Genomic DNA, 24,600 nt, shown 5'->3' with positions numbered 1-24,600 from the left:
TCTGGTGTGCGCTTTTAAGGAGCCAGGCAGAACCCCGAGGGGGACCGGGGCCCTGAACTCAGGGGCTTCGCCACTGATTGTCCAAACGCAATTCTTGTACGAGTCTGCGGCCAACCGAGAATTGTGGCTGGACATCTGTGGTTGAGCTCCGGTCTCAACAGAGACGGGGGCCACAGAGAGGAGGTCCACGCTGGGAGACCTCCTGGGCAGCCGGCAGGTCCCAGAACGAGCATAGTGGCCCCAGACTGGCACGCAAAAAGGGGACAAAAGTCCTTGCCACCGGCGCCGCCATCCTCATCCTCGCCTCTTTCCTTCTCCTCTGCGGGTGACCCGTGTCGGCTGGCAGGGTCCTCCAGTCGATCACGCCCGGTTTCCCCGCTTTCAAATTTCGGCCGGAACGAAGCTGGCACACAGCGGTGGGACCCGAATGTGGTTCCTACGCCATCCTTGGTCAGAACCGCAGTTCGTGGGGGTTGAAGGTAGATGCTAGCAAAATTCTTTTGCTAACTCGTTTTGAATGTGTTTCAACCTGTCCCCTGACCAGTACCCCCAAACAACATCAACAACAAAAAACAAACAAACCCGAAACCAACCCGCATATCCCAAACCAGCCAACCAACCCCTCGCACACACTCCTCTGGACCGACTGATGGGCTGTGCCTCCCGCTGCTGCCAGAAACCGAGAAGCTGGGGAATGATGTGCTCCGGCCGGGCAATCGCCACGGCTTTGGAATTAAGAACTTGGACAAATCAACCCTTTTCATTAAAAAAAAAAAAAAAAAATCTTCAGAGGTAGTGGAACTTGTTTATTTCCTCAAAAGCAAGGGCCAAGAGATGCATGGGAGGGGGGCTGCTGGGCGCTGATGGTGCTTAGTGAGTCACCTGTCTCTGACCCGTTTCTGCTAGAAATTAAGAATCGACCTGGGTGGACGACTAGGGTGAATAGGCTCTGACCAATTTCCACAACGGCAGAGGCACCCCATGGGGAAAGCTGTTTCCTCAGCCCATCCTCCTAAATGCTAAGCATAAACTGGGGTGCCATAAAAGCAAGGAGCCCTACCCACACCGTCCCACCCATCAGCTGCAAAAGGCATCCTAGCATGTACGTCCAGTAGCTGAAGTCCAGGAACCAGGACAGGCTGACTCTAAAAATGTCATAGTAAGAAAACTACGACAAGGCTTGACCTCAGCACACCCTCAGCTGCACTTGGCCCCAACACTGGCTGTCCCTACCCACAAAAACCTGCCCTACCACACAAGGTCTGCTGTGCAGCAGTGCCTGGGAACGGCTTGTAAGCAGGGGTCATTCTCCATGAGAACGCTCTCCATGAGAGTCTGCTGCTCTCCACACCTTAACATTGACCCACAATATTACTCTCATCTATGCAAGGTGAAGGATTCCACCTTACTGACATCGTGAAAAGCAACATTTTGGGTCAGATGAAGCTTTTTCTGCAGGGTGTAAAGTCTGAGGCTCAGCAGTCTAACTTCGGCCACCGTCTTCTGGGTTCTGGGACGGCTGGCTGCAGCTGGCAGAACAAAGCCTAGCTTTGGCTGGTGGATGAGCATCTCTGGCTTGGGATCTGGGCTGGGTGGGCATTAAGGCTTTACACTCCCTCCATCCAGACGGTCCTACTGATCCACCCTCTCTTTGGAACAGTTCATGTTTTTACCTTTCAGGTAAGGGCCATCTCTGAGCCTGGGCTCAGAACAGGGCATTTGTATTAGAACCCACAGATCCGTAGGATACAGGGTACCACCAGTTTCTAAGGATGAAGCAAGGCTAGTAAACAACTTAGACTTTTTATTTGCCCAAGGCCAGCTGTTGCAGGCATGAAGTCTCCAGAGTTCCAGAAGGGATGGAAGAAAGGTGGGTGGGTAGGGGACACAGCCTTCTGTCTACTAGGGGTTGCACACCCAAATCTTGCTTGTTTCAGGAGCCTGTAGTTATACATGCTGAGCCCCCCCCCCCAAGGTTAGGCTACTTCCTTCCATTCTCTACCCTCAACAGAATGAGTTGTAGGCAGCCTGGAGAGTGTCTCAGGAGCCCATCTGGTGGCCTATGTGAGGGGGAGGCCAGCCAGGGTCAAGGGCTGGGGATGGGGGGAACGGGAGGAGGGGTATGGCTAGGAGAGCAGCTGCTGGGTGGAGGGGAGGGAGGTGAGCACTGAATAGGGGACCCCAGCTGGGGTTCCATAATGACATCGGTGGGGGACAAGCAGAGCTCTCTGTGTCCAGATGGGGAAACTGAGGCGGAAGCCCCTCTAATCTATGGCAAGGGAGGGGCTTCTCATCAGTTACTCCAGTCCATCCATCTTCACCATGAAGATGTCTCAGGAACTGAAGTGCCTTCCAGGCAACCACTAAGGGCTTAGATACACCAAGACTCAGGAATGGCAAGCAGCTAGGTCACCTGGGCACAGAGCCCCCTCCACTCCTGACACAGCACAGGAACACCCTCCCCCACCTCAGCTGCTGGGAGGAGTGCTGGGCTCAGGCGGCTGCTCTCCCTCCCTGCTCACGTGCCTTGCCCAGAAAGGCTCATTTTTAGCACCTGGCCTCTTTTCCCTGCCTAGAGGAAGCTCAGGGGTACATCAGGGAAGGAGGCAGCCAACGGGGACTGAGGGCCTGGAAGCAGATCCGAGGGGTGCTGTGGTTGTCCTGTGTTCCCCTTGCAAAGGTGCTTGGGCTCATGGAGGAGGCCTCAGCCCCCATGCAGTGTGGAGATGAAGAGGATGCTGTCCTGGTCCTGCAGCTGGTAGTCCAGCTCCCCCTGGGTCAGGAAAAAGGGCAAGGACCATGAAAACATGGTCCAGGTCATTTCCAGGTATTGGGACACAGAGAAAAGTGGGTGTTCCGGGAAAGAAAGAAAACCCTCACCAGAAAAATGGAGAGCCTACACAACAACTTTCAAATCTGCAGGAGGGGTAAGCTCCCAGCTTCCCTCCCTCCTCATTTGGGGGTGGGAGGAGGCATAAATGAGAAAGAGATTACCCAGCCGGGACAGAACAGAACTCGGGGGTTTCCCACTGGAGCAGAGAAGGCAGGGCCTGGGAGGGCAGGGCCTGGGAAGGCAGGGGCAGGGAAGGCAGGGGCTGGGGTGGTGTCAGTGGGGTGGTGTCACTGGGGTACTGACCAGCAGTTCCCAGTCGGCATCATTAATCAGCACCAGGATTCCTGGTCGCCTGTGGGAAAGAGGGTCATGAGGAGCAGGAAGCAGAAGGTGGGAGGCTCAGTCTGTGGGGTGCAGAAATGTGGGGGAACCTTTCCTTCCGATTTCCCAACAAGTGAAAGCCACAGTCTATATGGTTAGGAAACCAGGTCAGACAATCATGGACTGCAGAGCATCTTAAAGAAAGCGGGCAAAGGTCAGCATCACCTACTGCTGAGAGTTCAGGAAAGGCGTTGTACCTGTCATGCCTCTCCGAGCATCAGCCTCCTGCATGTGAAGACAGGCCAATTACAAGGTCTGCCCCACAAGGTCTGTGGAGGGTACAACACAGTGCTCAGGGCTTACTTGCCACTGTCTAAGTAACCGTGTCTAACTTAACTCTCCTAGGCTCTGGAAAGAAAGGGCTTTGGCTTCTACGTCTCCAGGGTGCCTCTCCTGGACAGGACCAAGCACCTGATGCTTAAGTCTGTCCTGGTTCCTACCGGCAATGGTCCAGGGAACACTGATGTCCTTGCAGGTGGCTTCCAGGACTGCTGTGGCAGAAACTAGAGACTGGAGAGCAGTCCCGGGCCACAGGGGACCCATGCTTGAAGGCAGATGAGTCTCACAGTCTTGTGGCCCTCCTTTACACAGAAGACCATCCTTGTTTAGAAGTGAGGACTTGACATGAGGAACTTGGGCCTTCTCTAGAAGGTTGGGATGTGTGGAGAAATTCTCTGTGTCTAAGTGGGCATATGCATACAGTGACCTGGGACCTTGTCTCTGTGGTGCCTCCCACTGAACCTCCTGATCACATGTACCTATTTCAATGACAAAGGACAAAACTGGAGTGTTTTGAATGATATTTAATTTTTAATTCTGTGTAAGTGTGTATAAGTGACTGGGCACAGCAGAGGCTGAGGAGGCAGAGCTAGAGGTGAAGTGACAGGATGTTGAAGCAGCTGGGAGCTACCTGATGTGGGTGCTGGCAATGATACCGGGTCCTCTGGAGAACCAGCATATGCTCTTAACAGCTTTCTCCAGCCTGTGTCTGATTTTTACAACAGGGTCTTGCTATGTCCCCACACTGTCTTCAAACTTGTGGCAAACTTCCACTTGACCTTTTTGTTTTATTTTATTGAGACAGGTTTTTTTTTATTTGTTTGTTTGTTATTTTTCAAGACAGGGTTTCTCTGTGTGGCTCTGGGTATTCTGTAACTCACTCTGTAGATCAGGCTGACCTAAAACTCAGAGATCCACCTGCCTCTAACTACCAAGAGCTGGGATTAAAGGTGTGTACCACCACACTTTTAAAATAGAGCACTTAGTTTCTCAGTCACTCTGGCCAACTTTGAGGGTTCAAGTAGCCTCAAGTGGCAGCAGCTACCACCAGACAGCACTCCTGAAGAGTGCTTCTGTCATTAAGAGAAGCCTGTGGGACAGCTGTCCTAGACCAGGGTGAGAGAGCTCTTGGGCAGTATTACTTTCTTAGTATTTTTCTATATAGAGGATAAGCAAGGCCCAGAGAAGCAAAGTAACTCATCTGAATTTCTGCAAACATCAAGTCTGCGGTAACGAGAAGCATAACCCACATTTTTTGGGAAATTTTTACCAAGCTTCCTTCATATGTTTTTTTTGTTTGTTTGTTTTAGTTTCATTTCTGTTTTCAAGACTATATACATACTGTCTTGAAACTCCTCGCTCTGTAGACCAGCTTCACCTCAAACTCAGAGATCTGCCTGCCTCTGCCTCCCAAGTGCTGGGATTAAAGGTGTGTGTGTGTTTCAGATGGGTGTTTAATGGCCTCAGACAGCCTAGTGTGGTAATAAGACAAACAGAAACAGAACTGAGTACAGCTCTATCTTCAGAGGACTGAGGGATGAGACATTCAGACCCCAGGATGTGGACTTAGACACCCTTCCCTCCCTCTGCCCTGCTCAGGGACGGGGGATGGGAACTCACACACTGTCTCCCTGGATGAACAGCTCTGGCCGCTCTTTTAGCAAATTCTTCTTGATCCAGACAAGGAGGTTCCGGATATCCCCTAGAGAGGAAGGCACAGAACAAACTAATGTCAAACTCAATTCATTCCTAGGCCTCAAAGCCATGCCCAGCACCAAAAGGAAGTGAACATGGGGTTCTCAGGGCCTAGAAACCTGATTAGGAGAGGGCGGTGACCTGTCAGAAACAAAAGTTCAGTTCCCAGCATCCACACTGGGTGGCCCACGAACACATATGCTTCCAATCTAGGGATCCGATACCTCTTCTAAACTCGGCGTGTACATACACTCACATGCATATACCACATGTATGTATACATAATTAAAAATTATTAGAAAAAAGAACTCGGGGACAGAGCTGGGATGATGCTACCTCAACAAGGCTGCTTAGAGGGCATCAAAGACTGCCACCTTTATCTCTCTTGCCAGTCCAGCTGGGGAGGCCTCAGCTTTGCTCATGAGCAGGGCCTGCATATATTTCCCTTTGTAAGGGGAGAAAAACAATCGCTGAGCCGATAACATCAGTTAATTTCCTCTAGCAGAGGGAGAAAAGGCTCCTAACCAGGCAGACACTGACAAATCACTTTTGCAGAGCCCTGGGGGGGTGGCCAACTTGACTAGCCAAGAGGTTCTGGGCTGCAAGGGCCTCTCCTGATCTGCTGCCACTCAGAGCCGCCTCTGGTGGGATGGCTACCAGTCTCTGTGCAGCACGTGGAGGCAGTGGTCTCCAGGGTTACCAGGGTTATCTGTCCTTTCCCAGGAGGACCAGCCTATGACAAACCAGAATTGGCCTGTATCCATAAGCTCCCCCAACCCTTCTTTACTCAGGTTATTCCTGGGGGCCTTTGGAAGCCCTGCTCTCAGAGGTGACTTGACAAAGAGCCCAGAGAAACAAGTGGCATTCAGGAGCCCTGGGGGAGGGGGCTGTCCTGAGTCAGTGTCTTAAAGAGGTCTACTGCCTTTGATGGTGCCCGGGACAGAGCTCTGAGGCTAAGCTGAAGCAAAGTGAGTCTGGCCTAAGAAGTCAGTCCTGGAATGGAGGACTGCTAGTGCACAGGGAAGAGTCTCTGCTCCCGGGATGAGCCCCGCACTGCAATGCATATGCAGGTCTAGTCTTGGGTAAGGCTAGGAGGTGGGAAGGTGCAGTGGACACAAACATCCCACAGGGCAACAGGCAGTGTTCATGGACTAAAACTGTCATCTCACAATTTAAAATTCCCTTTAAACAAAGCAAATGTGTAGTCTCCTAGACAAAGAAGAAGGGTGCTGCCTCCCTCAGGCTGCACTTGGACTCCACAAGGCCCAGATTGCAGAGGCTTCCCCTTGGTCCTGAATCCCCTTGGCCTCCATCTTGGCACTGTCTGGTGAGCCTCTAGCCCGTACATCTTATGGCTGTTCGACAGAACCACTGGAGTCTGACACATCCATCAGCCAGCCTCAGCAGCCAGAGCTGTGCCTGGGTGTTTAGACACAGAAGAAAGAACCGGGAAGAGGTTGCCCAATGACTACAGGCTATATCTGACAGTCCAGGATTCTTCTGGGGACAAGGTCTGGCTCCTCCAAAGAGAGCATGTTTCTGATCCACTCTAGATAGTTCACGAATGGGGAAAGGCTAGTGGTCATGTTGGGGTCATCCACTTGACGACATTGCCGTGGACTCCCGGGGGTGGGCTGGGGATGAGCCTCTGCCCAGTGCTGGCTCATTTATCATGATGCTCCTGTTTGCTGAGGTCACTCCCTCCCTCTTTTGCCTGCCCCACTCCAAGCCCGCCCACATTTTTGATAGCTTGTTACCATGGTGAGGCTGCTGTATCACAGCCGTCTGTATTGTCCCTATGCCTGGATTTGGGGGTGGGGAGAGGTGGGACTCATGGCTCCCTTCTCAGGCTGCAAGGGCCACTCAGACTGGCCTAAAACGCACCCCCGGGGACATCTTGCTTGGCTTGCTGAGGCCCAGACAATATGCAAATAGGCTCCAAGCCAGATGGTCGGCTTCCAAAGGCGCCCAAGGGAGGAGGAAGGGTTAAGCAGTGTGTGGCTTGGGGTGGCTCTGGAATAGATAGGGGTAGAGAACCTTACTTCCACCTTCCACCTACCTTCCTTCCTTCTCACTCCTCCTGAGCACCTCCCTCTTGGGGCTGCCATTCACAAGACAAACATTTATTGAGCAACTATGCTATGGCAGGCACTAGGGTGGTGATGGGGCCAGCAAGATGGATGCAGAGCTTTCCTCAAGAAAGAAGGGAGCAGACATTACTTAATTAACAGTGCTGTGTGCTACCTCCTTTGGGACCAGGAAAGGCCTTTCCACGAGCGCTAACAGTGAAGCTTAGGCCTGAAGGATGAACGGGCTTGGACGAGGACAGCTTTCTGGGCAGAAGGAAGCACATATGGAAAGAGCTGAGGCACCATGCAACTGGCAGGTTCAAGGAAGGAGGCCCTGGGAAGAAGGCCTACTCTGGATGAGGTTGTTCCCCCCAACCCTAGAAGCTCTGGTGAGCTGTGCACCCCCTGGCCCCATGTCTCCATGCTTTTCTGTCTTGCCACAGAACATGGCACACATACTACTATTCCCAGAGTGAAGCCTGCAGGCTCAGGGATGCTGCTGTCAGAACTCTACCCTATGATGCCAGTGGGGGGCGGGAAAGTGAAGAACATAGAAGTTGAAATTGGACAGTCTTAACTGTCTACCTTAGATGAGAGTCTTGTGTAGCCAGGCTGGCCTTGAACTTGTTATGTAGTCAAGAACTCCCACTCCTGGGCTTCCGCCTCCTAAGTCCTGGAATTACAGGTGTGCATCACCATGCCTGCCACTTTTAGTTTAGAGTTGGACTCCATTTATTCCTAGTTACACAACCTCAGGAAAGGGAGTCTCAAGAGCCTCACCTTTCTTTTAAGGAAAAAAATTTAAAAAGCCAGGCAGTGGTGGCGCACGCCTTTAGTCCCAGCACTTGGGAGGCAGAGGCAGGCAGGCAGATTTCTGAGTTCGAGGCCAGCCTAGTCTACAGAGTGAGTTCCAGGACAGCCAGGACTACACAGAGAAACTCTGTATCGAAAAATAAAAACAAAAACAAAATAAAAAGAAGAAAGAAAGAGGAAAGGAAAGAAAAAGAGAAAAGACATGAGAGTGCATTGCTGGTTAGAGAGACACTCAGTGGTCACTAGCACTTGCTGCTCTTCCAGGACTAGTGTTAGGTTCCCAGCACCCATGCTGGGCAGCTCACAAACACTTTCCATATACTTCAATACAGCATAAGGATCTAACACTCACTTCTAGTCTTCTCAGGTAGGCACACACTCTCTTCTCTCATAAATATACAAAAATATACAAAAATAAAGTTGTAAACAAATTGAAAAAAAAATGTGGATCTGGAAAGATGGTTCAATGGTTAAGAGCACTAGCTGCTCTTGCAGAGGACCCACGTCTGACTCCAGCACTCACACTGCAGTTCATGATCTCTTGCAATTCCAGTCCCTGGGGATCTGATGCCCTGCTCTGTTCTCTGTGGTACCAGGCACGCACATGATACACAAAAATATATATATGCAAAACACCATACACATGAAACTAAAAACAGTATTTTGAGAAAAGAATGTGTTGTTATGGGCTGGAGAGATGGCTCAGTGGTTAAGAGCCATTTCCTCCTGAATTCAATTCCCAGCAACCACATGGTGGCTCACAATCTGTAATGGGATCCAATGCCCTTTTCTGGCATATCTGAAGACAGCACAGTGTACTCACATAATAAAATGAATAAATCTTAAAAAAAAAAAGTGTAGTTATAAGGATCAAATAAGATAATCCACATGATTCTAGAAGCTGTGCCTCGACTATCAAGTATTCCTGAATCCAGGGAAAGAAACTGTCTCCTCTGGACTCTCTAGTACGGTGGTTCTTTATGTGCTTTGTCCATTGCCTGGCCCCTAGCCCTAGAGAGAGGATCATACTACTACTCAGATAGTCCTGGGCTTTCCATAGATGTTATGTGCTCACAGGAAGCAAGATGTCAGCAACAGAAACAGGAACAGGTACAGCCACGGAGTGGTGTGCATTCTAATCTCAGCATCCAGGAGGCAGAGGCAAGTGGATCTCTGTGAGCTGAAGGCTAGCCTGGTCTATAGAGTGACTTCCAGGACAGCCAAGGATACACAGAAAAACCTTGTCTCAAAAACAAATGAACAAACAAACAACAGAAAGGAGAAGGTGTGGGGCCCACACACTGGTCTTATTTCCCAGGTTGCCCAGGCTGTCCTGAGTTCTACCTCAGACAATCCTCCAGCCTCAGCCTCCCATGTAAAGTTGGGGCTATAAGCATGGTGCCACTCCCACCATCTTCCTCCCATTTTAGGTCCAGAACAGTAAGATGCCAGGGGCTGGTCGAGCCTCTGGGCAGGCTGTGTGGAAAGACTCCCATTCCAAGGCTGTGCATGCTACAACCAGTGGTAAACTTAGTACCGAGAAGGAAGAAGGTACTCATTGCAGGGTTCCCAGTGCATCCGTCTGGGGACAGTGAGGAGAGAAGCTGCTGCTTCGTAACAGACCAGTTAAAGGCCAAATAGAGAAGGCCTGCACAGAGGGCGAGATAGTCTCCAGCAAAAAATCACTTCGCTTCAATATATTAGTGTCATTTATCCTGACAAATATGGATATAATCAACATTCAAAAGCGTTGCTATGAGGATTAAGGCAAAATGCTAGCATCAATCAGAGGCAACGCTCCACACATGGGCGCTCTAAGCTGTGTACTCAAGTGACCTGATTCCTCATCCTCTGCACTGCCAGAGCCCTGACCTAAAGGTGGCCATGGCGTAGAAACCATGTTGTGCCCATTTTAGACAACAACCTGGTGGTGAAAGCCAGTAAGCCCAATACTCGGGAGGTTGAAGCAGGACGATCAGGTCATCCCTGGCTACACAGCAGGCCAGCCTAGGCTCCAAGAGACTCTACTTCAAAAGACTTAGTGGGGGGTCACAAAAGAGAAGGAAGGTACTCAAAGTCTATTATATACTTGTATGAAAATGGTCTTGGGTGACCTTGTATGATAAAATAAGAAAAGAAAACAAGGACCCCCCTGCCAGAATCCTTTGTCGCCCCCCCCTCCTTGCTTAGGAGATACTGATAGCCCACACTGGCAGGGCTCCTTAGAGCAGTGGTTCTCAATCTGTGGGTCATGACGACCTTGAGGCAGGAGAGCAGATATCCTACATGTCAGACATCTATATGACAATTCAACTAGCAACATCACAGTTATGAAGTATGGCTGGGGTCACCACAACATGGGGAACTGTATTAACGTGTCCCAGCTCTAGGAAGAAACCACTGCTTTAAAGTGTCAATGCCAGCCCTCAGAGCTGAAGAGACTCATTCCTCACAGTGAATCCTCACTGCAGCAGAACCTTACCCAGCCTCTATGAACACACAGGGACAGGGCTTGCTCGTTTTAAACTGCTCTCTCCCAAGTAGAAGTCTGCCCTCTGCCACTCATGTCCACTGGGCCTACTGGAACACAGGACCCATGCCAACAAAAGTGTCTTCTCACCTCCACCTGGACCCTAAATCTCACCATAAGTTAAAGTGTCCCTTCCCTACCAAGCGCAAGGCTGGGCTCCAAGGCAGGGCTCTTCTGGATTCCCACCCCAGGCCAGAGCTAAAGGAGAAGAAAGAGCTGGCATGGGAGGAATGAAAGAGAAGAGGGGTGGAGGGAACCTCAGAGGCTCCATTTACAAGTGAATGGGGGTAAGAATGGAGCAGTTTGTGGGCTAAACTGGCCTCAGAAGGAGGTTTACAGATGTGTGAGGGGACGCTCCTCATTGTTTAATTAAGCAGAAAGTGGATCTTTTCAAAAGCAATTTTGCACAGGGACTGGGAAGGGAGGGGAGGGGAGGGAGGTAGGAAAGGGATCAGCAAACAGGCCTGGAGAGCAGAGAAAGGAACAGCTGGCCCCAGAGAGGCTGTGAAGCGCATGCTAAGCAGTTTAAAACGCCCAAGACCTGCTGCTCAGCTCCTGCCCTCCCTTGCTAGCTATCCTTTAACATGACTGGATCACAAGTGGGATATTTCTGTGAAGGTGCAGCAGAGGAAAAGAGCCAGCCTGGGCTACATAGAGGACGCTCCTGTGTCAGTCAGTCAATGAATCAACTAATCAACCAGTAGAAATGGCAGGCACCTCCTAGGTCAGCAATGAGCAGGAAGCAGAGCAAAGGCATCAAAACCACCTCTAGCATCATGCAGAGGAACATGATTACAGAAGGCACCACTTGCTGAGTATTTAGTGAGTGACACGGGGAGCAAACTGTGAAAATGTGGGTATTTTTGTGTCAAACAAATGTTAGAAGAAATAAACCGTAACCCCTGGTATTTTATTTTGGATATAGTCTCTTATGTGTCCCAAGGCTGGCTTCAAGATCACTCTCACTTTCAACTTCTAGTCGCTGCTCCCCACCACTGCCACGCCCAGTTGGAGCCCAGACGGAACAAAGGGCTTGTGCATGCAAACCTCAACCAAGTTACATCTGCAGCCCAAACTGGTATTTTAATAAACTTCTTTTTTAGCTAGACATAGCATGCCTTTAACCCCAGCACTTGGGAGCAGAGGCAGGTAAATCTCAGAGTTTACTGACTTCCGAGACAGCCAGGACTACACAGAGAAACCCACCACTAACAAAAAACTCCTTTTTGTTGTTTTGTTTTTGAGACAGGGTCTCGCTATATAACTCTGGCTGTCCTGGAACTCACTATGTAAACCAGGCTGGCCTTGAGCTCAAATCCAGCTACCTCTGCCTACTGCGGGCTAGGATTAAAGGTGACCACCACCATGCATGGCCTGATGTTTTAATAAACTTCTAACCAGGCTTTAGGATAGAATCTTTGAGAGGCTTCATCTGAGAATTCCTTGTTTCCTCTCAAGGCCACCAAGGCTATGTGACTGTCAAACTACAGTCACCTCTATTATCTGTGGATCTTCCCTAACAGGGACACACAATCCTGCTACCCTGATATTTAACGCTGGCAACTTTCTGTCCCAGCTCAGGACAGTCAGCTTGTTCTTCAGGTCATAGTGAGTCATACAGGCAGACCTGTGAAAATTAACTCTTTATTACCAACAACCACCAATCTGAAAACAAGGACTGAAAAATACAATGAAGACAGGGACAGACTCTTCTAGTTCATGCTGGTCTTACTGGGTGTGGTTTACCATGAAAGAGGTGCTCTGCCGGGTGGTGGTGGCGCACGCCTTTAGTCCCAGCACTTGGGAGGCAGAGGCAGGCAGATTTCTGACTTCGAGGCCAGCCTGGTCTACAGACTGAGTTCCAGGACAGCCAAGGCTAACAGAGAAACCCTGTCTCAAAAAACCAAAAAAAAAAAAAAAAAAAAAAAAAAAAAAAAAAAAAAAAAAAAAAAAGAAAGAAAGGGGTGCTCAGCATAGCTATTCAAGAAAGGTTACCAAGTATTATAAAGATGCGAATTGAAAACCTCCCCTCTTATTTAGGCACTCCCCTCAACCCACATCCCCGTTCTTCCTGGCAGGATATTTTTGGTGGTGTTAGGGACTAATGGAGGGCTTTGTACACGATAGTCAATCACTACACCACCAAGTCACATTCCCAGCACCAAAGTTTATTTTTAAGTCACTATTTTTCCTTTCTTGAGAAAGAAACACATGCAATTTTCTTTCTTTTCTTTCTTTTCTGGCTTCCCAAGACAAGGAGTCTCTGTGTAGACCTGACTGTCCTAGAACTCATTCTGTAGACCAGGCCGGTCTTGAACTCAAGATATCCACAGATATCCACCTGCCTCTGCCTCCCAAGTGCTGGGATTTTTTTAAAAAATGTTTTAAAGGTTTATTTATTTATATGAGTACACTGTTGCTGTCATCAGACACACCAGAAGAGGGCATCAGATCCCATTACAGGTGGTTATGAGCCACCATGTGGTTGCTGGGAATTGAACTCAGGACCTCTGGAAGAGCAGTCAGTGCTCTTAACCTCTGAGCCATTTCTCCAGCCCCCAAGTGCTGGGATTAAAGGTGTGGGCCACCACTGTGCAAGGCAGTTTCCTTTCTTTTTCCCTTTATTATTATTTTTAAGTCTCTTTCCCCACCTTCCCGTCTCCCTCTCTGGCCTCACTCGTTCTGGCCCAGTTATTTATTTATTTATTTATTTACTTATTTATTTATATGTAAGTACACTGTAGCTGTCTTCAGACACCCCGTAAGAGGGCATTAGATCTCATTACAGATAGTTGTGAACCACTATGTGGTTGCTGGGATTTGAACTCAAGACCCCTTAACCGCCGGGCCATCTCTCCAGCCCTTTCCCTTTTTTATTATGTATATGTATACATGCGCACGCACATGTGTGTGCCATGATATACCTATAGAGGTCAAAGAACAACCGGAGGGAGTCTCTCCTACCATTATAGGTCCTGAGAATCAAACCAGGTTACCAGGTTTGGTGGCAAGCACCTTTTTGCTGACCACCGTCCCCCCCCCCCCCCATTTGAGACAGGATCTCTCTCCGGCTATACTGAAGCCTGCTGGGTAGACAAAACTATCCTTGAACTCACAGAGATCCTCCTGACTCTGCTACTGACTGCTGAAATGAAAGGTGTGTGTTACCATGCCCAATTTTTTTTAAAGATTCATTTATTTTACATATACTAGTGAGTTTTTTGTTTTGCTTTGTTTTTCAAAGACAAGGTCTCAAGCTGGGAAGTGGTAGCACACAGCTTTAATTTCAGCAATCTGGAGGCAAAAGCAGGCAGAGCTCTGTGAGTTCAAGACTAGCCTAGTCTACAGATCGAGTTTCAGGACAGCCAGGGCTACATAGAGAAACCCTGTCTCAACCCCTGCAAAAAGGACAAGGTAACCTGGCTAGCCTGAATCTCTATGTAAACCAAGTTAGCTTCAAACTAAGAGATCCACCTGCTTTCCTGCCTTTGCTTCCCCAGGGATTTAAGGTGTATATCACATTAGCTTGTAAGAGTGTTTCGCCTTAGCCGGGCAGTGGTGGCGCACACCTTTAGTCCCAGCACTTGGGAGGCAGAGGCAGGCGGATTTCTGAGTTCGAGGCCAGCCTGGTCTAGAGTGAGTTCCAAGACAGCCAGGCCTAAACAGAGAAACCCTGTCTCGAAAAACAAAAAAAAAAAAACAAAAAAACAAAACAAACAAAAAAAAAAAGTGTTTTGCCTGCATCTGTCAGTACACCTCATGTATGCCCAGTGCCCCAGGGATCAGAAGGTCTTAAATCCCAAGACTAGAGTTACAGATGTGTGGGTGCTGGGAACTACATCTGAGTTGTGCAAGAGCAGCCAGTGCTCTTAACAGATGAGCTGTCAGTCCAGCCATTCTCCATGTGAAGACCAGCTTCCCACCCCTTCCTGCAGAGACGGTCAGCCCCAGCACAGAAGTTAAAGCATACTCTGCAGTCTCGTTTTGCCTTGCTACCAGCCACAGCAACCCAAACTATTTCCATGTAGACCATGCCCAGTGGCCCCAGAGAGCAGGCGGGAATGCAATACTCACAGGGCTCCTCCTGCCCAGGCAAGGTGACTCGATGCTTCCTCACTCCAGCAAACAGGAGCTCTGCACCACCTCTACAAAGGAAGGCCAGAGAAAGACAGCTAAGTACTGCTAATGGGACTGAGATGAGTCTCGTAACTGTGGTAAAAGCTGAGGAGATGCAAAGACCAAGGTTCAGGAACAGCAGAGTAACTAGTGACTGCCCCTCAAGATGCCTTTTTACTGTGGTAAAGTGAATGGAAACCATTTTCACCATTAGTGGAACCCCCAAGCTTGCAGCCTCCTTTACTCCTCTGCTTGCTGAGAGGCAGCTTAATACACAGCAGTAGAATACAGGCTTTGAACTGCTAGCCCAAGAAGAAAACGAGGCTCTACCTACCCCTGCCTGCCAGTCAGATCCTGGCCACATACCTACCTTTAAAAGCCTTGATCTTAAAGGTTGCTGAGGCCCCTTCTGGGGTGCTCTGGAGACCCTGTGCATTTCTGGCTAGATAAGGTGGAAATAACCCTGTTCCTGCTCACTGCCATGGCACTATTCACCACACAGTAACAGGGGCAGAGAGAGTCCACAGGGCTCACACTAAGAACCAATCTTATCGCCTTGTCAGTTACAGGGTGTTCCTCATCCCATCTCATTCTCTAGTCATCCCAGAGGAGGGGGGAAAGCAGACATTGTTAATTTCATTTGACAGAGTGGAGAAAACCCCTAAAGCCCAGTTCTCTGGGCTGGGGAAGGGTGATAAGCTGGGTTAAAAAACCCCAGAGCATTTCTGAGAGTCCCCAAGGGCAGAGTTCCTTTTGTTTCTGTGTCCTAGCACCTAGCCAAGAGACAGTCAAGACAGCAGAGATGCTCAAAGCCAGGACTTCAGTGTAGGCAGCAGGGCCTTCAGTGCCCCACACTGCTACTGTTTGTGGGTTTCCTGATTCCCATCTCAGACTTCATGTGGGGTTGAACTGAGAAGGCCTCAAAACAGACATTTGATGGATGTGATGTTTCCTACCCCACCACCCCTTTCCAGTCTCAGAGAACAGAGATGTCCTGAGGCAGCCCACTAGGAGGCAAAAGCAAGGCAAACATTGTCATGGGAAGACATGGGGCGACTGTCATCTAAACAAGGTCACGCTTTGTTGATGCAGAAATGTGGAGGGGGAGCAGAGGCCCATCTGTGGCTGTGCGCAGGGCCATTTCAGCTGCAAGCCCACACAGAACCTCCATTTATTCCCTTCCAAGAGCTTCATTTTCTGCTGGGTAGGGGTTGGCACATGCAGCAGCTGGGCTGGGGGAGGGTGATAAGCAGGGGGTTCAGGACTTGAGGGTCAGAGAAGAGGGGTGGCAACTGGAGGCAAATAATCAAGAGTGGCCAAACCTGGTAGTGCCAGGCTCTGAGGTCGGATCTGTTTTTCCTCTTACAAACAGAGGAAGAGCAAAGCACTGAGGCTTTGAGTGACCTATCACTGTTGTCGGCCAGGCCCTGAGGGAGAGCCTAGTACTTCCCGAAGCACAATTGGAGGGACAGAAAGGCACACCTAATTTAGTGAGGCAGACATGGGGCTGTTGTGCCCCCAGAGACCTAAGGCCAAAGTCTCTTTTGTTTTATAAGATTTGCCATTCAGACTTAATCAAGATGCTTCCATCTTCTTTCAATACCTCAATTCCTGTGTGATCTGCTAATACCAGTGACAGGTGTGTATCTTGGGAAATAGAAGCAGGAGATACAAGAATTCAAGGACATCTTCAGCTACATAATAAGTTTATGGCTAGCTTGTGTTACATGAGACCCTGCTTAAATAACCCATCAACCAACCAACCAACTAATCACCACCACCGACACCCACAAATCTACCCATCCATGTTTGTTCTCTGTCCGCCTCATGGAACACAAATAGCCTGTAAATGAAATAAGGCCTGGTGTACAGCAGGAATTTAAAAAAAAAAAAAATATTTAGCCGGGCAGTGGTTGCACACGCCTTTAATCCCAGCACTTGGGAGGCAGAGGCAGGCAGATTTCTGAGTTGGAGGCCAGCCTGGTCTACAGAGTGAGTTCCAGGACAGCCAGGGCTACAGAGAAACCCTGTCTCGAAAAACAAACAAAACAAAACAAAACAAAACAAGGGAATCTCATATCTAGGTCATTACAGCATTGAAATGATGGACCCCCAAAATGCCTGTACTATACTTCCAATTCTGTGTGTCCTCAAAATATGCTCTGCTAGGGCTAGGAAGTGTGGCTCAGTAGAGTGCCTGCTGTGCCTTCAGGAAGTCTTGGATTCCATAGTCAACACTGCAGGCAGACTGGGCATGATAGTACACGCCTGTAATCTCAGCACTGAAGAGATTCTCTGCTACCCACTGAATCTGAGATATTGGCCATCTTGGATATCATGTCTTAAAAAAACAAAGAAAGCCTGAAGGTGGTGGGGCGGTGGTAGGGCACACCTTTAATCCCAGGCCAGGGAGGTTGAGGCAAACAGATCTCTGAGTTCCAAGACAGCCAGGGAAAACCTGTCTTAAAAAACAAAACCACCTCTGATACCAGAAGTTCGAGAGGCCAAAAGATGACAAAATTAGTCCTAACAACAACAACAACAACAACAAAGATGAGAAGCCTTTTATAGGACCTGACAGAGCTGGTGGCACCAGGAGGATCCCATCTGCCCAGTGCTTAAAGACAACAATTTCTAGATTTCTAGGACTTCTTCTAGTGAGGAAAGAATGATGGGCATTACAGATCCTTTGAAATCCTCTCAAATTCACAGTAAAAGGTGAAGCCTATCTATCAAATGACACAATTAATCAAAGGTCAGAGGTAAAAACATGTAAGATGACTGTCAGGGTGGTTCATGCCTGTAATCTCAGTACTCAGGAAGTAGAAATACCAAGAGTTCAAAGCCAGCCTCACCTAACAGAGAAAGCTTGAGGTCAGCCTGGGCTATATCATGAGCTCCTGTCTCCAAACAATGCCAAAATAGGAGGACAGAGAAAAGGCTTCTGGGTTTGGCAAGCATATTTATTTACAGAAAGCTTTCTCACTATGTACCTAGCCTAGCCTCAAAATAACAAAGATACAAACTGCTTCTGCATTCCAAATGTTGGGATAACATGAGCCACCATGCCCAGTAAGCTGCAATTCTGATGGGTCACTTATCTGGGGAGGTGTGGAAGGAGATGCACAGGTGGGTAAAGAATGCTGTCCTGTACTTGCTGAAAGTCAACATTGCTCTTAGAGGCAACATGTTAGCTGGGCTAAGGTTAGAAGAAGTAAAACAGGAGGTCAGACCAATGTAGTTCTAACTGGATCCAAGCATCGAGGCAATATCATTAATTAAACTACACTTAACATTCATGAGACTACTCCCTTCCAAGAGAAAGAAATGTGAACACTGTAGGGAATAGACAGAGTGCCATTTATCTTTGTATCCTTGGTGTCTGGCTCACTGCCTGGCACATGGTAGACACTCAGTAAATGACTGGTGAATGAACTGCCCAGTGAAGGGACAACATGAAAGGAATGGGGGCATCCAAGGGGAAGGCATTTGGGATGAATTTTACACTTCTACCCTAAAGTTTTTCCTTCACTTCAACCTTGGCTTGTTCTCACACACACACACACACACACAGTTTTTCCATGATTCTAGAAACCAACCACTCATCTCTAGTAGCCTCAGTTCTTTGTCTGTTCTCAGCTCCCAAGTCTGTCTTCTGCAGGCTTTGAAACCATGACAAGCATTATGTGTGTTGGAAGAACAAAATGATTTGAGACGATTTTCACTTTTCCTTGTGTTCCTTCAAGTAATGACGTGTACCTCAATTCTGGACCTTTTCATCATGTTCATAATATATTACCAATGTTGGTCTTTCCCTCCGTGGCATCTTATTTATCCCTGTATCTCTTCTGGACTCTGAAGGAGGCACTTACCAAACTACTTTGCAAGAGACTAGAGTCTAATTAAAATTCCAAGGTTTGAGAAAAAGGGTCCTATCTTGGTCACATTTTCCTCTAGAAAGAAACTAGGCGAGAATTGCCGCCTGAAGACAGAACTGAAGATTCTTCAACAGAGAGACTCGTGCTCCCCTTAGAAGCTCAGAAGCCAGAAAAGGTGAGTCGGGCTCGGAACGGCACTGGTAGAACATGCTGGAAGACGGCCTGCTCACTGCCATGCCTCCGAGTTCTACACGATCAAGACCAAGGAGAGGGACTCCAAACATCTCCCTACCCATGTGTGCGTCTCTATTCTCGGACTAACGGCCTCGTCGCCCACGGAGACCGCGCCAGTTAAAGGCCAAGGGGTTATCCTGGCTCTCGGAGGATGACAGTAGCCTCGGAAGGCCGAGGGAGGTCCGGAGTTGCAGGCCCTATGGCTTCGCTCCATCCCCACGGCGCCCCAGCTCTCACTCACCCGAACTCCACCTCCACACATAAGGGCGCCGCCATGTTAAGGAAGCCAAACTAGCAGGACACGCCCTTTAACTTCCGGAGCGCCCGTTTATTTCCGGTCGCCACCTGGTAGCGTAAGCGGAAAAGGCGGTACCTGGAAGGGAAAACTCCATTACTCTTCAGCTATTGGACAAAGGCGCGGTCCCGGACCAGTGGGCTGGGTTATTTGGGTCTGGATTGCCTGGGTTATTTGCAGACCTGGCAAAAAAACCTGAGCAGGAAAGAAGAAACTTTCTGAAGAAAGACGTCTAAGGGGCATCACCTTAGATGTCACCGTCCGCCGGGTAGTGGTGGCGCACGCCTTTAATCCCAGCACTTGGGAGGCAGAGGCAGGTGGATTTCTGAGTTCGAGGCCAGCCTCGTCTAGAGAGTTGAGTTCCAGGATAGCCAGGGCTACACAGAGAAACCCTGTCTCGAAAAACCAAAAAAAAAAAAAAAAAAAAAAAAAAAAAAAAAAAAAAAAAGTCACCGTCCGATGACACGATTGTGAGCCATGTCCTGTTGATCTTTCATTGGTTACAAACCTGTTTTCAAGCCAGGCGTGGTGGAACACGCTTTTAATTCTAGCCCTCAGAAAGGCAAAAAAAAAGTGGATTATGCAAGGCCAGCCTGATCTTCGTAGGGAATTCCAGGGCTCAAAACCAAAACCAACAAAGAATCCACAAACAATCTTGTCAACCCTTAAGTTTAAGGGAGTAATACATGGTATCTCCAAATTCTTGTTTCTGACCCAGTTATCTCTCAGGAACTGCCATCTTACTATCCAGACATCTGTGTCAGGTGGTGATTTGTATGTCTTCTGCTCCGCGGTTATTGAGTTAACAATGTGTCTGGCAGATTGTTTGTTCCTGTGGAGAGAGTAATAAAGGGTGTAACTGAAGTGCCTGTCTCTAGGTCTCTCAGTGTAGCAGGGAGACGGGGAGACACCTACAATCAAATGTGAAATCCTAAACTGAAATAAGTTTTCTGAAGTTATAGAATGACATTTGTGCTGTCCACCACAGCAGCACCTGCTCATCTCTGACCAGCATGGAGAAAACTGCTTCTGTCTGTCAGCTCCCAGTCTGGGTCAGTCGAAGAGGTCTTTCCTCCACCCATGGGTTCTCCTTTTGGGCCAGTTAACTGTGGCCCATTGGGCAGGAAGTGTATCTGGGTCCCCATTTGGAGAGTAAGTCTCACCCCAACAGAGGGTAGGGACAGTCTGGGATGACCATAAATGTATGGGATACCCAGCCCATCCCTAGGTCCACTGTTCTTCGGGTAGGCCATGAAAACATTTTGGTGCCAGTGGCTCCTTGGACCCAAGATCTTTTTTTTGGAAACACCTTAGCCATTTGGGGGTGTTTTCCCCAAGGCCTGGGATATACCCCCCCTTCCATTTGTTAGAGCACTCTTGGGCCCAGCAGCCCCTCTCCTTGCAATGTGTGCAGTGACCCTTTTGTTTTTGTTTTTCAAGACAGAGTTTCTCTGTGTAGCCCTGGCTGTCCTGGAACTCACTCTGTAGACCAGGCTGGCCTTGAACTCAGAAATCCGCCTGCCTCTGCCTCCCAAGTGCTGGGATTAAAGGCATGCGCCACCACTGCCTGGTTGCAGTGGTCCTTTTTAAGGAGTTTTCTATCTCTTCTCTGCTTTCCCTAACTACTGTAGCCAAGATTCTTGGTAAATTCCTTTCCTGTCACCTTTCTTTTTCTCATCTCTCTTTCATCTTCCTTTCTCTTTCTCCCTGTTATGGTAGACTTCCTCAGCAACCTACACTAAATCTTTTAATGACTTATCCTGCAGTCCCTCTAGCCTCTGAAGCTTTTTCTGAGATCTACTAGCCTTGTCTATAAAGGACACAGTGTGTACTGACAGAATGCCTCTGTGAACCATTCTAGAAAGGCTGTGGACAGCTCATCTGATCCCTGCTTAACCTCACATGCCTTGGTCAAAACTGGTGGGGCCTCATGTGGCCCACTTGAGACCTGCCACTGGGATCTGGCTTATAGGTGCCCTTTACCTTCTGCCACACTAAAGTCCCAGTCAGATCTGGTTAGAAGAAACCCACTGTCAACCACAGCCTGGTCAATCGATGGTGCCCCATGTCTGAGGGAACATTCTTTCTTTCTGGTGTCCTCTCTCGATCTTTGCTCCTGAAGAGCACTCCTGATGGCCAGAACCTACAAGGATCTTGGGGAAGAAAGGCTTATCTGTGTGTGTGTGGGGGGGGGGGGGGGGCTCTCCTAGATTCATCCAAGCAACTATATAGGGCACTTGGTTGGAGTGCCCGAGGGATTCTGGCCTAAAGGCTCTTTCCTCTACTGCTTTGATCACCTGTACGATGGTCCCTATGGGCAACCATCCTACTCTGAAGGTGGGCCATTTGGAGAAGCAGAGAGTAACTAATGTGTGCTATCTCTGGACAGTAATGTCTGTAGATGAAAAGAGGCAGTTTTTTGTCTAGTGGTTGTCTTACCACTACTGAAATAACTCTAAAGATGTTCAAGCTTTTCTTAGAATCTAAGCCAGTACACTGAAAAATATATCTTTTTTTTTTTTCCATATATGGTAGAGAATGATGATTGAGGAAGACACCTGTAAGGCCCCCATGAAGGGAGGACCTCACCCAAGACCACCCATTAACTCACAAGACACCGAACTTGATGTAATCAGCAAGAGGTATATTTCGATCAGTATACTGAGGTCAAGACCCATGACCCACGCAGGGGCAGTGGGGTCTGACCCCAGGGCTTTGGAGACAGAATTTAAAGCCCAAAACCACAACTCAGGGGGAAACCACAACCCAGGGGGAGTGAAGGGGGGTTATTGGAGAGTACCTGTGGAAAGTCCCAGCCCATTATTCAGTTTGTGACAGGGTCCAAGGAACAGTCATGAGGAACATTTTGTATGGGCTATTTTCTAAGAGCCTGTACGTAATCAGCCATCTATCTTGTGGTTAGCCAAGTTCCTGAAACACAGAGTTCACAACCAAGCTGACCTGCACTCTTGGTTCTGCCCAGCCTGCTAGGAGATTTTGAAAATTTTTAACTCTTTCACACCCATATCCACACACATGAAGGAAAAAAAAAAAGACAAAAAAAAAAAAAATTGTCATCTGGAGATGTAGCCCAATGGTTCAGTGCTTGCTCCTGTACTAGGATCTGGGTTTGGTCACAGTACCGGGTAGTGTATATATGAGACATACCAAAGTGGACCTTGTTTTAAAAATAGCATGTCTTGCATACATTCTCTCCACCACCACCCCCACCCCCCCCAAAAAAAAAGAAGTAATGCGTTTGAGGCCAGTTTGTGCTACAAAGAGAACTTGTCTCAAGAAAAAAACAGAACAACAAAACGTTTAGCAAACACCTTTTGTTTTGTAGATTTTGAGGGAATAACCCAAGCTCATCTTGAACTTGCAGCAGTGTTCTTGAGTTAGCCTCTGGAGTGCTGGGAGGAAGGGGTGGGGCACTACTCAGGACTTCTACTCTATCTTTTTGAGCTTTTGAACAATGGAGCTTGAAAGCCACCAATGCAGATCCAGGGATACAACTCCTGTTAAAAGATGAAATGTTGCCAGGAATAGTGTGCACACCTTTCATCCTGACTCTCAGGAGACAAAGGCAGGTGGAACTCATTGAGTTTGAGGCCAGCCTGGGCATTAAATAGAGAAAACCTGCCAAGTGGTGGTGGCGCACGCCTTTAATCCCGGCACTTGGGAGGCAGAGGCAGGTGGATTTTTGATGTTCGAGGCCAGCCTGGTCTACAGATGGAGTTCCAGGACAGCCAGGGCTACTAAAAAAATCCTATGTTTCAAAATTTAAAAAAAAAAAAATTAAATGTGGGGTTCCCAGCAGGAACATGACTCGTGACTATCTGTAACTCCAGCTCCAGGGGCTCTGACACCCTCTTCTGACCTCTACAGGCACCAGACACTCACATGGTGACATAGATACATACATACATTTCATGAAACAAAAACACTTGTAAAATAAATAGTATATTAAATGTGATTTTCACTCAGGAAGTTTCCACAAACACTATCTTTCCTATCTTTCTTTTTCTAAGGTTTTTTTTTTTTTTTTTTGGAGACAAGGTCTTTCTGTATAACCTGGATGTCCTTAAACTCACCAAACCCCCGCCTGCCTCTCCCTTCTGAGTGCTGGGATTAAAGGTGTGAGCCACCACTGCCTGGCTAAGCTTATACATTTTCTAAGTGTTGTTCTCTGAACTCTTATGTTTCAAGTTATATTAAAGTATATATGAATTTTTACATCTACTTTTCATAACTACATTTTTATTATATTTATTTGTGTGTGTGCATGTGTCCCCGTGCATGCCATAGCCTGTGTGGCGGGCAGAGGACAGTTTGTGGGGCTCACTTCTCTCCTGCTTTGTGGAACTGAATGACGGGCAGCAGCTACTAAGCCACCTCACATTCCCAAGAGGAAACCTTTTCTTCTCTTTTTTATGATTCCTTTTGTTTATTTATTTATTTATTATACATTGGTGCTTTGCTTGCACGAATGTCTGTGTGAGGGTGTTGGATCCCTAGAACATGGGGTTCCAGACAGTTGTGAGCTGCCTTGTGGGTGCTGGGAACCAGAGCCCTATGTAGGACTGGTGCTGGTGCTCTTCACCTTTGAGCATCTCCCCAGGCCATGTTTCTTTTTTCTTTCTGGAATTATTTTTAATTCTGGGATTATAGGTATTTGCACCATCATGCTAAGCCTAACCGCTCTGGTGACTTACTTCTTCACATCGGTGCTTGGATTGAAGCAGGGTCTCCTGTACACTAGATGAGAGTTCTAACACTGAGCCGCATCCCTACTCCTTTCTAGTTTGTGCATGTGTAGGCCAGGTTAGCCTCGTAAGCCATCCATTTAAATGATTATCTTTGAGACAGGGTCTTACTATGTAGCCCTGCCTGGCCTTGACTAGGATATGTACATAGGCCAAGTTGGTTCAAACTGACAGAGATGTTTACCTGCCTATGGCTTCCAAGTGCTGGGATTAAAGGCTTGGACTAACTACTGAGTTTGGCTTTTCTTTCCCTCCCTCCCTCCCTCCCTTTCTCCCTTCTTTCCTTCTTTCCTTCCTTCCCTCCTTCCTTCCTTTCTTAGATTATTAAGGAGGGGCTGGAGAGACAGCTCAAGTAGCAGCACTGGCTGCTCTTTCAATGGACCAGAGTTCAATTCCCAGCACCCATATGATTCACAACCATCCAAATTCCAGTTCTAGGAAGTCCTACAGTCCTTTTCTGACATCCTTGGGCACCAGCTACATAGATTGAACACATATATATATATACAGGCAAAATAAAATAAAACTAAAATAATATGAAAGAAAACAAGAAAAAAAAAAAAACCCATGAGTGGAAGGATTTCTGAGGGAGGAGTGGGAGGAGTCCCGAGGAAGAAATAACAAAACTTGACTTTTTTTCCCCAGAAAAGTTCTCTCACTGAGACTCAGAGCTTGAGGATAGGATGGGTTGACAGGCCGGGCAGTGGTGGC

General features: G+C 48.2%; 1 protein-coding gene across 1 annotated transcript; it reads right to left on the bottom strand.

Annotated features, from left to right (window-relative positions):
• Nucleotides 1–1,784: 1,784 nt before the first annotated feature.
• On the bottom strand, nt 1,785–19,196 carry Urm1 (ubiquitin related modifier 1). Its single transcript, XM_034496966.2, has 5 exons — nt 19,070–19,196; nt 14,675–14,745; nt 5,114–5,195; nt 3,137–3,185; nt 1,785–2,773 (listed from the first exon to the last, which is right to left on the bottom strand). The coding sequence occupies exons 1-5, from the start codon at nt 19,102–19,104 to the stop codon at nt 2,705–2,707; spliced, it is 306 nt and encodes a 101-aa protein (XP_034352857.1). The 5' UTR covers nt 19,105–19,196; the 3' UTR covers nt 1,785–2,704.
• Between the last annotated feature and the right edge of the window lie 5,404 nt (nt 19,197–24,600).

The sequence above is a fragment of the Arvicanthis niloticus genome, chromosome 2 (assembly GCF_011762505.2).
Source record: "Arvicanthis niloticus isolate mArvNil1 chromosome 2, mArvNil1.pat.X, whole genome shotgun sequence".
Classification (NCBI taxonomy): Eukaryota; Metazoa; Chordata; class Mammalia; order Rodentia; family Muridae; genus Arvicanthis; species Arvicanthis niloticus.
Note: the sequence above shows the minus strand (reverse complement) of the source record. Positions and strands in the feature narration are given on the sequence as shown.

Excerpts from the sequence above, each read along its gene's own strand:
- Urm1 (XM_034496966.2), bottom strand. The coding sequence starts at position 19,104 with ATGGCGGCGCCCTTATGTGTGGAGGTGGAGTTCGG. Across the intron at positions 14,746-19,069 it reads TGTGTGGAGGTGGAGTTCGG|AGGTGGTGCAGAGCTCCTGT; the intron begins GTGAGTGAGAGC and ends CTTCCTTTGTAG. Across the intron at positions 5,196-14,674 it reads GCCTGGGCAGGAGGAGCCCT|GGGATATCCGGAACCTCCTT; the intron begins GTGAGTATTGCA and ends CTTCCTCTCTAG.